Genomic DNA, 17,815 nt, shown 5'->3' on the forward strand with positions numbered 1-17,815 from the left:
ATGAACCCCAACAGGATGGCATTATGTAATCCTGCAATTGTGAAAACATGAAAATCCTTCTGTCTTCCATCTGTAACTGTCCCCGTGAAAAGCTATTGACGCTAACATGCATCTGACCTGTAAATATGATGGTATGAGTAGCTATTCATCTGTCACTTAGTTAGTTAGTTATCGTAATTAAGAATTGTTGTTAATGCAACCAGAGCAACTGTGTCTGCATGACTCAACATAAAACCCTAATAACATAAGTCTCCACTGCACTCCCTAGCTGTAATTATTTTTATTTTTTATTTTGTTTATTGTCTTTGCTGCTCCATTGAGTTCCATTTTGAGATGTCAAGTTCATTTGATTCCATATCTCATTTTATCATCTGCAACCCACACTCACTGCAGCTGAAGTAATAACACCGCTGTTGGAATACAAAATATCAACATGAATCTGTCAAAACAGGTTCATACAGTATTGGACTGGCATACCACCGCCGATACTTCAGCTGCTGTATCACCACTGTCACTACTACTGCTACTACCCTACTACTGCCAGTGTCACAGTACTTAGCAGTACGCATAGTAGTAGTAGTATTAAAGGAAAGTACATTTACTCATGCAATACTGTACTTCAATTTACAGTAATTGAAGATTTGTAATTTGCTTCTGTATTACCATTTTATGCTACTATATGCTTCAGCGACATTTCATGGGCAAACATTGTAATTGTTTACTCCATTACGTTTATTTGAAAGCTATAGTTACTTTGCTGAAAGAGATTTTAAACACACAATGTAAAAGTTTTTAAACATTTGGATTAATCATTAAAATGCTGATGAAATCTTGATTGATGAGCAATAATTGTCCATTAATAATATTGCAGTATCCATAATATAACACTAAAAACAGGACATTCTGCTTAATAATGTCCTTTCACTTATAATAGGTATCTTTAAGTAGTATATTCACGTGTGTTATTGCTACTTTCAAATGATCTGAATACACATTACACCACTGGTGGAAGGTAGAAGTGTCAATATTTGCAATGGCATTAGTATTAGTAGAAGTATAGTGTCGTAGTAGCAGTATTAGTAGCATCAGCAGTGTATTAAAACTACTCCCAGAACACCATGAAAATGAGATGTCGTACATCAGGATCACTGTACATCTAGAAATTCACCTGTTTTTTTTACCTCAAAAAGCTCTCCACTACTGTCTTGTTACTTTAAATTGAACGTCCTATTGTATCGACATAAAGTTGAACTCACAAAAGTGAAACCACAAATCGTGAGGCCAAGAAGTAAGCTGTATTGTTCAACCCTGACTTTGATTACTGCTCTTCCTTTGAACTACATATAACAAAGATATGCTGCATGCTTACAGTGAGAGCACGTTTTGCGTGTGTGTGTGTGTGTGTGTGTGTGTGTGTGTGTGTGTGTGTGTGTGTGTGCATGCGAAAGGTTGTAATAACTATCTGCAGTCATGGCTTCTGTTAAAGAAACTAGGCTGTTATTGTGTAAAGATAAATCTATTAGTGCTTATTATCACAGAAAACACATCCATCCGATGCGCAGGAAGAGAGAGTGTGTGTGTGTGTGTGTGTGTGTTTGTGGGTCCTGCTTTCAGATGCTGGTTGTCATGACGTCTGTAACATAATCATCTATCACCTTGTATTATGTCCTCTGAGAGAAGTGTGCGTCATGTTTGTGTCGCTGCCCCTCTCCAGATCATGTGTGTGTGTGTGTGTGTGTGTGTTTTTTTTAAGCAGAAATAATAATAAAAGCAGCCGGTACATCATCCGGGACAGACTGCTACATGCAAAAGGAATCTGTATCTACCTCTGGTTTCAGAAGATGCTGCTGTCCTGAATAGTGTATTGTTTGTACACCATGTGTCATGTGGATGTTATCCTTGAACGTGTCCTTGGAACAAAGCTGTGGCCATACATGTCCATGCAGTGTGCTTTTGAATGAGTCTCACAGAGTACATGTGCAGTGTAGTCATCAGTGAAGTTAGATGAGCGAGCATGCAGTGAAATGATTTTTTTGCAATACCTAATATTGATACCAGGTGGGCGCCTCAGGGCTCCTGCAAAGCGGCATGGTGTATCTGGACCGATCCAGCTATCTATGGAGCTGTTTATCTGCACATCTCCCACTTTTCCGTCCTTGAGCACCAGCTGCCTCCCTAACCTGAAGTCCTTTCCCTCCTACACCCCTAAATCTTTGCAGTGTGTAAACTCATAAGACGCCACAGACACAGTATGAGTCCCAACAGGAATGTTACAGCGATATTAAAGCAATTTCTCATGAGCGGTGCCGAGTCATACTGAAAGAGAGCGATACAACTCTACACTGCATCCAAGTCCTTGTGTACAGCAAATCCTTTATTGTAGGTCTTAATATTTTGAGCAAGAGCAGACTGATTCCATGTCACAGTTTACCTTCTTTTGATAATTATCCTAACACACATCTCAGTATCAGGCTTCCATCTACATGGCCTTGCACAAGCAGAGTCGTTTCCCCATCAGAACACATTGTCATATCAATCTTATTGAATGACTTGAAATGTTATGCATTTCCAACAATGTTTTATTTAACTGGTTTTCAAGCTTATATTGCATGATGTGCTGTCTGAATATAGTAAAAGAAATAATGAAACTAATATTGTCAAAATATTCTCACGGTACACAGTGAATCAAAGCAGTACTTATGTAATGTTCAACTCTGAGTGGTGCTTTAGTTTTGCGTATTTGACACCTAAGTGTTTTTATCATAATGTGAATAAACTGTACAACAGACACACATTTGTGAGTTTGTGGTGCAGCTTTGAAAAACAGTGATTGATAACCCAAACCCGAATGTTTTTGTTTTGTCTTACGGACACTTTGGACAAAGTATAACCTGAATTCAAGTGTAAATGTATGTGTGTTTGTTAGTGGCAGTGGGTATTAAGACAGGTAGGGGTGCGGTAAGGACAGCTTGTGTTCTCTTTGTCAGCAGCCAATGAAAAAGTGAATGTTAGAGACAGATGGAAAGAACAACAAGCAAGAGACGGCAGGAGGGCACTGGAGAAACTCAGCTTTATTGACCAAAGATAGAGAGAGGATACAGACATCAGAGAGAGAGAGAGAGAGAGAGAGAGAGAGAGAGAGAGAGAGAGTTGTCATACCCATCGAAAGGGAAAGAAATAGAGAGAGAGAAGCGTGAACAATAGAAAATGGCTCCTTGTTTGTTTTAACAGTCCATACAACCGTGAGGGCAGGCAGACATGAAAAAGAGAGACCCCTACAGATTCAGAGGAGTACTGCAGGCGTGGCAGTGGGGCTGGTAGACTCAACTAGTCGGGTGTTCACGTACAGCTTCTTCCATTACATCCAAAACACGTGCACACAAACCCACACGGGCTCACTGCATTGTTCAGGCTCCATTAGCTAGATCTCAGCCGTACTCGTTTCTTCTTCTGTTTTGAGATTGTATTTCTATTGTGGATACAAACATGTTAAGTGCTTCTTTGCCTTGTTGCACATTGTGTGTGTGTGTTTGTGTGCATTACACCTTGGGGACACATTTTGAGAATACACTTTTCTGCATAGCCTCCTCAATCTTTAAATCCAAACAGGCATGCAAAAAATAGGTTTTTGGAAGATTTTGGGACACTGAGCGTGAGTGGGACGATGTTATCGATTGTCCCCCGACTACACAAGACTTGCAGTTTGCAGATGATCTTAATGAGCGACAATAACAGCGGTAAACTGCTCAGAAGAACCATCTATGTTTTGTTTTTTTCCCCCATAAGATCTGTTTTGGTAAATTCAAACCAAGAGAATAAACATGATGAAGAGGACATGTAAATTTGCTAGTATCTTTTTTTTGTTGTTGATAAATCTGATATTTTGCAGGTGAATTTCAACAATTAAAAAAGAAAAATTGTAATTACCTGTCTCAAACTAGTCAAATAGATGTTCATGTTTTACCTACATGTAAGCAATGGCTGCCTCGAGGGTGAAAATGTGCGTCATGCTTTGGAAAAATCGGATGGTTTGAGGTTAATATTTTACCATGCAAATCCAATAGTACGTTTATTTAAGATCCCGCCTCTGCTCAATGTTTAAAGCTCCTCGGATGCCTTCGTGGCCAAACCGCGACACGTCTGGGAATGGTAGCAGCCGCCAAGAGTTCAGAGAAGGTGGTGGTGGTCAGAAGAGGGGGACAGGTTGTGTGGGGTTAATTGTGAGGTTACAGACAGCAAAGCAGTGAAGCTAAGAGGATGAAAATATACAAACTGGCATTTGTGCACTCACACAGTCATCATATGGCATCGCAGGACATCAGAACGATGTACCCATAATATTCAGGTTTACCTCTAGATCTCTATATAGATGTGGAAAATAAAATCACTAAATAGAATATAGAGCATATTTACATTCTGTATCTACACAGGAAACTAGACCCTTGCAGGGCCCGGTGGTGGCCAATCACACAGCCAGCTGGACTGACTGACAGCAGCAGTGGCCAATCACACTGAAGCACAGGACCGCTCCGACAGGACAGCTTAGAGGTGGGATATAGCTGTGCACAGAGCCGTGTAAGGAGACGGCTGATTTACCCATAAACCTTTCAATGCTGGAGATGTGGCTTTTTGTTGCCAAGGAATATTGTGTCCGCCTTTCATTCCTTTTATCTGTATTATCAGAGTGAGTACACAGTGCATAGAAATATGTTCTTTACAAAATGTCCAAGGCCAGTAAAGCTGTCGAGAGAGAAAGAAAGAAAAAGTACCGCACTCTGAAAAAAGAGGCTGTTGAGGCTCTTCAGGTTAGGTAAGCAAAGTGTTAGTTGTCATTCTCCCCCCTGTTTTGTTTTTTCACGATGTGAATGAACCCAGGATGGATTTGAGCCAAGGACATTTCGGCCCGTGAAGCACACCTGAGCCACACAAACAACATCAAATCACATTATTAGAATCTGAAGGGCCTCTCTAACCTCTTTTGTAAATGTGCGGACATCTTCTTCGATCACACATCTGGCCCATATAGCTTTATTGATACTCACTCCAACAACAGGTATTTCTTCTGTAAAGTCGTTAACTCTCCGAAAATCAATTCACCAGATGCCTATTCAGCATCTTCATCGTCTCTATTCCATGTAACATCAAAGACATTTGAAATGAAGCAAAAATCCTTCCGGAGCATCCGTCATTATTCAATGGAGTGAGGACGATTACTGCTTCTCAGGGCTTTACTAAAAAATAAACAGCCAAGTAAATGACCAAGAGTGTAATATATAGGATGTTATAATGGCACCCAGGCCACATTATTTGCAGCACCCTTGTAAACGAGGGCCTGGTTGGTGACTACAGCATGAGCTGGCAGTGTTCTCAGTCTCTTTGAATTGGAAAGAGTATAATGGATCTCTGGTGGCCATCTGCAGTGACAAAGGGAATTTAATGGACAAAAAGATATACATGAATCGGACATAATCTTTCTCGAAAAGCTCATTTGAGCACAGCTCCCCATACATTCTTTTTGTAATATGGTAGTGCTCGTGAATATTCATTACGCAAATATTTGTGCTCTGCTGTTAGTGGCAGTAACCCATGTTTGTTTTCATAGGTGGAAAGACGTGTTCCTTCGCTGCCAGTGTACTCATTAAGCTGCCGTTTGCTTCCTGTGCTCCACGGCCTTTAGACACACCGGACATGTTGGCTGTAAAGATGCTACTGGCGGCCAAAAGGTGTTCCACTGCTTCTCACTGGCTGTCTGAGCTAGGAATTACTAAAATAGGAGGAAATGGCCTCAGCAGTGGAATAGCTGGAGTAAGTGGACAAAATGACGGAGAGAGAGAGAGAGAGAGAGAGAGAGAGAGAGAGAGAGAAAGTCCTGTTACTATTAACTACAATGTAAAAAAAAAAAAAAACTCAGTTTCACACGGAAACAGCCGTCCCAACAATTCAATGGTCTTTTAAATAAAAAATAAAAAAAGTTCAGATCACAACAGCAAACTGAAATAAAAGCTTAATAGCAACTTCTAATTATCTCTAATTGTTTTGTTAGGACTACCAATGTGGAAGAATGAAGAGGCACATGAAGAAACCAAGGCAACAAGTATCCTCCTCTCCACCCTGGTCAGGGAGAGTCGGTACAAGGAAGTGAAGGGGGGGGGTTGAGTTTGTAGGTTGGGTGTGCGGTTGTTTGTGTGCGTCTGTGTGTGATTGGAGACAACAGGAGAGAATCCGTCGAGAGAAAAGGAAGTGACTGAATTGAGAGATTATAAAATTACTGAGATTGTGTCTGTCTTTTTGATTGTTTTATAAACTGGCTTATTAAAGGCGATGATCTGGCTGATTGTCCAAACAAACATACGGTTTGGTTAGACAGCATGGCTCTTATTGACCACTGAGTAGTTTTATATATTACCTGGTTTAACACATTTCACCATCTGTATGTCTCACCATTAATATAGCAGCGTAATAATAGCTACATTCCAGTGTAATTTGAAGTGATGAAATAAACTGTGTTGTCTGAGGAGAGCCTCCATGTTGCCAGAGAGAGTAACGAAACAGCAGAGATGTAGAGGTCACAACGGAACGGAGTAAAACGTCAGAGGTCAGTCAAGAGTGTGTGTGCGTGCATGTGTGTGCCAGCCGATCAGAGTCCAGAGGAGGAGGAGAAAGGCGGGGCTTCTGTTAGTAGCCATCCAGAGACAGAGGAGAAGAGAGGGGTGTTGTGGGTAATAATAAAAGGGTGGAAGAGGGAGAAGATTCAGTCACATGAGGATGCAGCACTCGCAGCGTTTCCTCTTGTCTGTACCTGTGGCGGGGGTGAGGCCGGGCGGGGGGGCCGTGTTGGCGTCGGGATTGGCGGGGGGCGAGGAGGTGCTGTCTGGCTCGCGGCCGTCGGATGACAGTTCCGTGCTGACGGCCTCGGACGTGGCCGGCCGCCCCGACACCAGGTCGGCCGCCGTGCCGTCGATGATGGATAGGTCAGTGACCGTCTTCTCCCTCAGCGACTTCTCGTCGTCTTCGTCGATCAGGACCACCTCGGCCTTCACGGCGCCGTCGAACCCGCTCATGTCCTCAACGTCCTGGTAGCCGAGGAACACCATGGTGATCGGGTGCTCCGCGCTGGCCTGCGGCGGGGAGTTGAGCTCGGCGCCCGGGTGGGCTGAGGAGCCGGGCTGGGTCGTGATGGGAGCAGACGGGGGCATCATGCCAAGACGGGTCTCCCTTTGGAGGGTGACCTTGGCTGGTGGGCTTGAGGGAACGGATGGCGGGGCGCAGGAGGGCGGAGACAGATCGTCGTCTGCTTTGGGGACGTAAGCCTGCGGGGCGGCCGGGGTCACCGTCACCTGACCCTTGCTGCCATCTCCTGCTTGCACGGCAGGTTTGGCAGCTCGCTGGATGAGCTGCTCGACCTGCGCGGAGCTCCAGCCGTTCTCCATGGTGCTGGTGGACACGCCCCCAGAGGAAGTGACCTCGTAGACCACTTTTCGGCCATCGTCGTAGACTTTGACGCCGCGCGACGCCGCATCCAGCGGGCTCACCCGGTTGGATGACAGGACGCGCTGCTCGCCGGTCTGCGGGTCATGCTGCACGTTGATCTCCATGGCAAACAGTGCTGTTAGGAGGGGAGACAGGGAGGAGGGAGGGGGAGGGGGGGGGTTTAGTAAAAAGGTGAAGGGGTGGGGAGGAACCAGTGGAGGAGGTGGGGGGAGGGTGTTGGGAGGAAAAAGTGGAGGGAGTGAAGCATGAGGATGGGGACACAGTGTTCTCTGATGAGCTGATATCTGCAACTGCTAAATAAGTTTCTTCTTCAAACTGCTGTATGTGTAATTAGTAAAACACCAAAGGTTACCTAAACTTTATCCTTTTCGAGAAGCAAACAGATGTAGGTGAGTGAACACAAAATGAAAAAAAAATAACTTTCCCTAAGTGAAGACAGATATACTGTAGATGGGACTATCTGTAGCCAACTACAGGTATTTTGTGCGAATAAGTAACTATTAAATATCTTGCTAGTTATATGAGTGACAGCTACTGTATGGTAATCACCTTCACTCTCGACAAAGGAAACATTTGCTTCTGCAGTAATTCACTTCATCTTGCAGTAAAACATATTAAGACGTTTAATTCTGTTCTTAAACTTGTCTTTTGATGTTGAAGTTTTATCTTACGTAATGCAGATAAGTGGTAAGAACAATGTCATCACACTGCCCCCAAAGCTGAGCTTTTATTTTGTACGGCTATTCTCCACCGCAAAGTCAGCACCACTGAATACAATGAAACAACCATGGAAGATAATGAACTCAACAGATTTCCATTTACAATCAAAACGTTCGTTTTTTTCTCCCTTTAAACCCACTAGGACCAAAACTAAAGCTAATAATGAATAACCTATAGTGCATTAGTATAGCAAAGTAATACTAAAAACTAGTCAAAGTCAACAAAAAATGTATACTAAAACTAATTTCGAGACTAAAATTAATGTAAAAAAAGTATTGTATTTGATTCTAAAGTCTGAGTTGTTTTCAAAATATATAAAGTTATTATTATACCAACATGGAGACAGCACACATTCTCCAAAGTAAAATAAAATGATTGAACTAGAGCCTGAGTCCATATGCTTTTCAGTATACAGAATGTGGACACACACTGATTAAGTGTGTGTCGTTATGAGTTCATGACTCTGTTGGCTGCATATCCTTTACGTTAAAAGTCCAAATGAGATTTGACGCAATTTGTGGGAACGTGCGAGTATCCGTGCCCGTCCACCCTCCATGTGCGTGTGAGTTTGTCCTGGTTATAATCCAACTTGGCTGCGGCCCAAAATCTTCCAGTCCTCCCTTCCTCCCTTCCTCCCTCCCTCCCTCCCTCCCTCCCTCTCTCTTCTCTTGTCTTCCCTCCCTCTATCTTACCAGGTCTTGGTATGGCAGGTGGGCCAGTCCTGGGCTGCGTGGCCAGGACGACGTGGTCAGGATCCGTGCAGTCCGAGAGCGGGGCGGACATGCAGCCGGTGGCAGCTAGTGAGCAGGAGCAACGGGGGGGAAATGACACATGATCAGGTCGCGTTAGAGGCCGTGAGGGAGAGCCACAAACACACACACACCTCAGTGATGTGTAACCACACCCCGACACAAACACACACACACACACACAAACGTATGTACAGCCCAGCCCCTCTCCGTTTCTGTGTCCACGGCAACTCTAGCACCTCTGAGGTTCAGTGCTTATGCAGCAGAAGCGTGTGTTTGTGTGTGTACGTATGTGTGTGTGTGTGTGTGTGTGATTGCAGGGACAAAGCTTTAGGGGCTTTACTGGGATGAATAGGAGGGATAAAGCCAGCGACTGCAGGCTGCAGAGTCATGGCCTTGTGTGTGTATGTGTGTGTGTGGGGGCTTCAATAGTCTCGCTGAGCCGTGTTCTGTGTGAGTATGTGTGTGCCCTTTTTTGGTGCATGTGTGTGTTGGTGTGCAGGGATATGTATTTCTATGGGAGAGTCCGTGGGTATGGCTGAGTGTGTGTTTGGGGGTTCAGGAGCGCGCTCTGGCCTGCATCCCTCCTGCCTCAGCGAGACTATTATTCACACACACACACACACACACACACACACACACACACACACACACAGAAAGAGAGGGACCCCACTGCTCGGAAACAACAATAACTCAGCGGAGGACATCGTCCTAAAGTGGTGTGTTTGTGCGTTTTCATTGTGTGTGTTTAGTGTATGTGTGTGTCATACCTCTATCGTGGGTCATCAGACTCTGAAAGACAGACAGAAAAAAATCCATATGAGCCAAAGCAGAGGGATATTTTTCTTTTTGGTATAGTTTAGGACAAATAATCATGATTGAAGACTTTATGCAAACAAAAACTATTTTTCATACAGTATAGCGTACAGAATATATTAAATAATGACATGATGACAGAGCTTTGTTTGTTGGAAAGCCTTTAAGAGCCAACATGAATTGTCTTTTCTTGTTTTCCACTATCATCCAATTATATTTGCTCAAGGATTTAGATAATAATGCTAGATTGTATACAGTATTCACCATACTTCAAAAACAACCAGCTACGTTTGAAAAGCACATTTCAGTGAGACCACTTCTTCAGTGCTGCCCCCTTCAGCTATTGCATCAGGTCGAGTGCCAAGTTATCAGTGTTTTACAATGCAATTAAAGAGTAACTGCTCTGTTTCGTAAACACAACATTCATTCTTTCATCTCATTTATAGCTAGCTTGTGCTTTTAATTAGCAGCCAGGTCTATAAAACCCTCCATGCCATTTTCACTGCTTTTCATTTGCTCTAGCAAAAAACTAAAACAATGAATGCGAGAAAAAAACAAAAACAATCAAGAAACTGATGACAAGAGTTGAAAAACTCCCATAAGGAAGGATGGTTGCACAGCTCTAACGTCAGTAGCAACAAGTTAGAGCGGAAGGATTTTAGTATTAGCGCATGTTTTTTTTCTTCCAAAAGCCACCAACTTCTAACTGTAGAAGCACCCAAAAAGTTCACAAAAGGTTCTCAAAGGTCCATGTTCTTCACACCTTCTGCAGGTCTTCTATCGAGATCTCCGTCTCTTTCAGACGCTCCCGTAGAACCTGCTCTTTGGCGGATATCTTAGACTCCTCATCCTCCAGAGTGCTGATCTCAAACTCCAGCCTGCAAGCACAAAGAAATGCAGGAGTTAGTTGCCACACTCTTGAAGTCAAGTTTTTGGAGTTTTCAAAAGATCTTCGTAAGAGGACATAGATTGCTTCCCAATAATTATCTCATTGCATTTAGATTTAGTAATTAGAGACACCAACGGTTAGCTAGTCTGAAAACCAGCTGCTAATTTGTATATCTCAAAATGCTAATGTCTTTCAATAATTACAACGCAGCATGCCTCAACCTATTTCTCCTTCACTGTAGGATGTGTGCATTTACACTGGACTGTTCACAATAACATCTGATTAAAATGTGTCATTGTGTTTGGTCTGTTAGACGCTTAAATCCTGATATGAGCTGAGTGGGATTTCGAGCAGTCAGCTCAATTTTGCACCAGTACGAAAGATACAATAAGTCCTAGGTATGTCCATACAACCAGTTTCTGTTTTTTCTTCTTTTCTGGACCATTCCTAACACACACACACACACACACACACACACACACACACACACACACACACACACACACACACACGCACACACGCACGCACGCACGCACGCACGCACGCGTGGGCATTCAAGACATGGATGTAGCAACAATACGAGGAAGCAGTCAGGGAGGAGGACCGGGGGTTGCTTCCTCACTCACTGCCAGCACTCACAATACTTCAGAGTGCACTCCTCTGGGACAAGAGGAATTTGTGCGTCAGTGTGTCTGTGAGCATGTGTGAGACATAAAGATATTAAGGGTTCATAACAAGGCTGCAAACAGTCAATCTTCCCACCGTAACGCAGAATCCATAAGACTCACTCGTGACTGGACCGTTGGAGAGGCCGTTTATCTGAAGCAGCTCGGAGGAATACACATGTGTAGGCTGTCAGCGCCTCTGGGCTAAGTTCAACTGTGTTGAGTTTTCTAAATCTCAACAGTGAACAGGGGGATGTTTCTTAGAACCGTTGGTACTCACAGAATCAAAGATTGTGTTTAATGTTCCTTTTCTGGCGCCTTGGCTCCGATCGTTGAGGTTTAACTAAGCAAATTAACAATTTGAATTGAACTATTGTAAATTTAAACATGCTCCCATTTCTTGCACTCTGTTTATTGTGTAATGTTACGCACTACCGGCAAATGCCTTGTATGTGAAAACATACACTACCGTTCAAAAGTTTGGTGTCACCCAGACAAATTTTCAGTTTCTTCGCAATTTCTCGCATGGAATAGCCTTCATTTCTAAGAACAAGAATAGACTGGCGAGTTTCACATGGAAGTTCTCTTTTTCTGGCCATTTTGAGAGTATAATCGAACCCACAAATGTGATGCGACAGATACTCAACTAGCTCAAAGGAAGGCAAGTTGTAAAGCTTCTCTCACCAGCATACCTGTTTTAAGTTGTGCTAACATAATTGCACAAGGGTTTTCACCTAGAATAGTCATTTACCACATTAACAATGTATAGTGTATTTCTGATTAACTTAATGTTATCTTCATTGAAAAAAATAGTGCTTTTCTTTGAAAAATAATGTCATTTCTAAGTGACCCCAAACTTTTGAACGGAATTGTACGTGGCAATTAATGGTTTCTGATTCTGATTCTGAAGACGCACAGTCTGCACTCGTCACTTTTCACCCAAATGTGCCTACGGTGTATCAGCTACTCTTGATGGGCAGGTGGAACCTTAGCCCCTCCCATCAGTGTATGAATGGGTGTGAATGGGTGAATGATGATAAGTAGTGTGAAAGCGCTTTGAGTGTTCAGAAGACTAGAAAAGCGCTACACAAGTACAGGTCCATACTCTACTTCATCTTCAGCCGTGTGCCGTCAGCTACCTGAAAACTGTGCTGTGTCACTAGTAATACAGTTTTTTAAAGCTTTGATGGCTCTAATTCTTAAAGATCTCCTTTGTACGAGATGCCTGGGTGCAGTAGAGCAGTACGCCTGCACGCAGCAGAAGCTGTGGTGTATGGGTTGCTCTGCGGTACGGAAAAAAGCTTTTGTTGGCTGCATCTGTCACACCGATCTGTCATTTGTCCTCGTTGAATGTTATCACGCGCATTGCTTTCAACGATGACATCTTGTTCGCATCGGAGGACTGAACAAAAGAAGAGCAGATTTCTTATCGTAAAATTGGCCCTGTGTAACTGTGCCCTCGAGCCATTGTCTGGATTAGAATAATCAGCCCAGTTCAGGGTCGTTCAGTTTTACTTTATCACACGATCTATGCATTCACAAAAACTGTGTATTGTCTCTTAACGTAACAAATATAGCAACATGCACGGAAGCTAATTCAACAACTGTTAATTCTGAAGAGAGCCAGCTTCTTTCCAGACTGTACTGTCCGTTATCATTGGGGTTATTATACCAAGTAGTGTAGAAACGTCTCCAGTCAGCGATATCTGCGTTTCACCCTTTTTGTACCTAGAATCCCTGATGACTAAACGATGAAATAATTACTGTTTGTATGAGGATTGTAGGAAGCGTGAAGGTGGAAGTAACTTGTTTCAACCATGACTACATGATACGACTACTGTCAGCCATCTCTTTTCTATTCTTGAGTACCTTTTAAGTATTTTCTCCAACTTGATATCTGAGTGTATTTTGAGTGTGGCTTGTAGGAGTCTTGACAGGAGTGGGACAGTGGTTATTTATAAATACAGTAATGCAGGACTGTACATACTGTCAACTCTAGCCTTGCTGGTATTTTAAACAATGCCCCGACCTTGTAATTGAGTTGCAAGGACACCGCAATGTGAAGCAGATCACGGAAATACTTGACATATATTTGTATACTGATCCAGATAATAATATCTGTTTTATCCTTTCAAAAATATGAAGCTGTACATAAAAGCTGATAACGTCTGGAATCATAAGGTGCTCTTCTTTACTTATTGTGAGAAGCTAGTTCATCTCCAACTCACTCAGAATGGTCAGACACCAGTGTGCCTTCATACAGGAAAATCAATCTGTCCTGCATTTCATATGCATGTATACAGGCGGTGGGGTCAGACTATCCCACTTTACAGATGTTGCACTGGCAAATAGGATGGAGGAGGAGCAAAACATTCTCTCCCAACTTCATTAAGACAAACTAACCCGCCATCTTGAAAGCCAATCACAAAAACTCAACCAAAAACACCCTGCTGGAAAGTGAACATGAACAGTTTCCGTAACACACAAAACGGGTCGCCGTGGGAAAATGCCCCACGTCTTGTTTCACCCTCATATCTTTTCCCCCTGCAGCAGATGTCTGGACCCCGTCGCCTCTCATGTGGCTACTCTTCCCCGCTCCCCGCTCTCTCATTTCCTTTCTCCCCCCCTTTCTTGGGGTTGGTGGGGAAATGGGTTTTACTTCTGCATCCTGTAAGCTGCATGAGGTTATGCCAAAATGGGCAAGAATGTGACCGGAGGAAGACGCAGGTCTCTAATCCTGTTACATCACTGCTACTTCATGTACTGCATTGTAAAGGCGCGTCCTACAAGACTCGTTTTAGAAATGTTCACAGACGGGCCATTCGTAATAAATCGTCTGATCATAAATACATATTTGATCTCATCGAAATCCTCTCTGTGAGCATGACCTGTCACAGCTGATGAACACACATTCTGTTACACACCCTTTGCAGGGGTGCAAACTGTGTCTGATACCTCCTGAGTTTTTCCACCGTAGAACTTATTGAGTAGGTGAGAGAGAAGGTCGAAAGGATGTGTCAACCCCTCATGTGGTCTTCATCTTATGTGAAGAGCAAAGAGAAACATACTGGCCCTCCCCAGGTTTGTGTCTGGCGCCCTCTAGTGATGAAACCTCAAAATGACCGGAACCGGGAACACAGAGGAGAAGACCTACACATGATCGATGGCTTGTTTCTGACCCTTTCCTATACAACATAGAACCGTATTAGGAGTGGAATCCTCTGGAGGGACAACACACGACTAGCTGCCCTACCCGTCACTAGATGCCACCTCACTGTCTATGCTTGCTTTAATTCCTCATATAGTCCAGCACCTTTTTCAGAGCATGCAGTAAGTACATTGTTACATCATGAAATACTATACAGTATTAACAGCTATGTATATAAAACACCTTATCGACCTGAAATGTCTCAGATTATCTGTATTGCAGAATGGGCTATGTTGTGTGTGTGTGTGTGTGTGTGTGTGTGTGTGTGTGTGTGTGTGTGTGTGTGTGTGTGTGTGTGTGCGAGAGAGTTCGGGCCATGACCTCATACTGTCCCTCATCACCCTCCACTTCCTCTCCTTACACCTGGCCTTTACTATCTTCTGTGGCAATGCAGAAAGAGACCAGTGACGTCACCGTCCCACCCTGTCGACCAACTGCAGGCTTGTTTCCATGGATACGCCCGAGGGAGGGGGGGCAACCACTTTCCACATCATACAGAAAGAGGAAAAGACATCTGGTCTCATGCGCGCGTGCACAGAGACAGAACAAGAGAGGAAGTCTAACCACGTTGTGTTTTTATACATGATACTGTGTGTGTGTGTGTGTGTGTGTGTGTGTGTGTGTGTGTGTGTGTGTGTGTGTGTGTGTGTGTGTGTGTGTGTGTGTGTGAGATAGGAGCTTTCTAGGTACAGCTCTGCTGGAGTTTTGCTTGAGCACTTTCAAGACGCGAAGCAGCTTGGGCGATGAACACATCCGATTGGCTGAGGGAGAGCTCAGTGGGCGGAGTCAAGGAGCCATAGTTTATCCAAGCAGTCCATGAAGGCAAGTAGAAGAAGTTTAAATCTATATAAGGCAGTTCAATCAACTCCCTCTTTCTCAGCATCAGGGTGCAAAATATGACAAATGCATCCTCTGATGTCGCTCATTTTTCATCAGTTCTTGAAGCTGAACAACAAAAAATCAACACTGATGCAACTCCATTATTTGCCTCCTTACAAAAGTGTCTGTTTTACATCCCAAGTTTTGCTGAACAAAAACACAACATTACTACACACCAGTCAAAGCCAGTGATGGAAAACCTCATTATGTACCTGCATCTGTGCTGAACCGTCCTCTAATTATTACAGTCTAATACACACGGGCACGACGACGCAGGTGGAGATTTATAATACGCTGTCATATACTAGTCTGCTCTAAACTTACTAAAGAACTCTAAAGAAGTTATCATTGCAGTACAGAAGTAGACGGGCCATGACTTAATATGCATACAATTTAATAGTTCCTAAGCCATACGTAAGATATGATACATGTCACATAAATGCTGAAGTCCTATATTTAAGTGCAGAGGAGTATAATGGCAGCACTTACAAACTATGCTAAGTAATGCTTTGTTATATCTTACCCCTTATTATGTGCACTTATACAGCTAAGGCATCACTTCTAGGGCTGAATAACTGTAAACCACTTTCTGCTGTCTTTGAGTCCCAGTTCAGTCCTGGCGAGACTCTCATGATGAAGCAAAAGTATACGCGTTACACTATTTGTAATTTCTTTCTTCGCTTTATGATTTATCTGTCTATCATTTGCTTTTCTGCTTATCGCTTAATAGTTTAGTCTATGAAAAGTCGACGACATGGCAGTCATGAACCCAAAGCTATTCAATTTACAAGGATATGAAACAGATCAAAAGTGTATATTCACATTAGAATAAAAAGACAGTGAAGGAGCACCTTTATTCCTCTATATACAAAACCCATTCTGCTTGACAAGATCAGTTTTGACAACAGGATATATACATAATGTTGTTTTTTGGTGATGCTGAGAGCTAAAAAAGAAACAAGGAGGCTGTGTTGGATCTGATGTTATCTGCAGCAGACATCTTGTGCTCTTCACTTCCAGTCCATCCTGTCATGGTGTCTCGGTCTGTCCTACGCCTCATTTGGTGTGGCGTGTGGCGTGTACTCTGAAGTCCTTTTTTTTCCCGGTACAATTTATATGTGTCTTCAGTTTGTTTTCACTGCAGTTACTTTCAGCTCGAGCTAAAATGGTTGATAAGCTCAGAAATGAAAACTGCCTCAAACTTTTTTTCTTTCTCCCCTGGTCAGATAAAAAAACTATGTGCTCTCGCACTGCCACTGTGAAGAAAAAAACAAATATTCTTAGAACGTTATGTAGCACGATACAGGGCACTTCAACGAGTTTGTTGCAATAAATATAGCTTGCTGTTGCCAGAGTGCATGCTGGACCTCATGTATCCTTCTCTACAAACTAAGCAGAGGTTCTCTCATCTGGGAACCGATTGATTAGATGAAACTCTATTAATCTCCACTAGAGAAACAAAGGTCATTGCAGCAGCAGCATTTAGCAGGGAAATTAAGATTAATTGTCTCGGCACAGGGAAGCACTCGGTAAACAGGACCACACAGTTGCAGCGGCCTTCTTTTTTTTTGGTGCAAAACCTAATTGAATCCTCCTCAAATACAAACTTGAATGTCTGAAATGATCCCACATTTTCGGAAAAAGGAGGAAACAAAACGTTCGCTGTGGCTGCGGCAAAGGGCACAATGATCTGCACGAAGTCGTCTTCGCTAAACACGAGACGAACAATAATCCAAAAGTAGCTCGGTGTGGGTACGGGTCGGGTCAGTGCCACATTGTCAGAGTGCCTTTTTTTTGTTGGTACGTAGCCTGTCCATGTAATGATAGGGACATCTTGAAAAACTACCGCTGCTGCTGCCGCCACGCTTTCTCTCATCCAGTCTCTTGATGGCCGCTTGCTCTCCGGGCCCTGCGAGGTCACAAGGAAGAGTGCCTGCACACAACGGCTGCTATTTTTTCAGCGCTTTTTGTGCATTCTCTGAAGTTGGGTTACAACATGGGGGAACTACCTCACAAACTGCCTTTATTTTCAAATATATATATATTTTGTTCTCCCTCTGTACTCCCAGGACTCAACGGCCTTAGGTATATGTGGGAAAAAGAAGTTCAAAGATTTCACTGTTCTCCTCTTTTCCCCCGTCACTTTATGCAATTTCCAGTTTAAAGTCAACAGCAGGCAGCAGTTACTGTAAAAAAAAAAAAAAAAACACACCACACAGAGACACTGCTGTTGTCCTTGTGTCTTTGTTTTTTAGATGTTTTTCAGGGTTGCATTATCATATAATCTGAATGGATGCTTGTTTCTTTTTTGTGTTGTGCATCTTTTCAGTGCGGTTGTTCTCCATGGACAGATACAGATGTTCCCCCTCTTTCTTTCACTCGTGCTTGTGTGTCCTCC

At 43.2% G+C, this 17,815-nt stretch overlaps 1 protein-coding gene across 1 annotated transcript in view; it reads right to left on the bottom strand.

The window, feature by feature from the left end:
• Positions 1-6,755: 6,755 nt before the first annotated feature.
• Positions 6,756-17,815, bottom strand: part of LOC306751346 (paralemmin-1-like) — a gene marked incomplete at both ends in the record, with an annotated part of 31,764 nt that continues 20,704 nt past the window's right edge. The window contains 4 exons of the mRNA XM_079234911.1: positions 6,756-7,606; positions 8,904-9,008; positions 9,731-9,752; positions 10,540-10,654. Of these exons, the coding sequence (XP_079091037.1) occupies positions 6,756-7,606; positions 8,904-9,008; positions 9,731-9,752; positions 10,540-10,654 (1,093 nt within the window). The remainder of the gene's footprint in view (positions 7,607-8,903; positions 9,009-9,730; positions 9,753-10,539; positions 10,655-17,815) is intronic.

Source organism: Taurulus bubalis (genome assembly GCF_910589615.1).
Source record: "Taurulus bubalis genome assembly, chromosome: 19".
In the NCBI taxonomy this organism is placed as follows: domain Eukaryota; kingdom Metazoa; phylum Chordata; class Actinopteri; order Perciformes; family Cottidae; genus Taurulus; species Taurulus bubalis.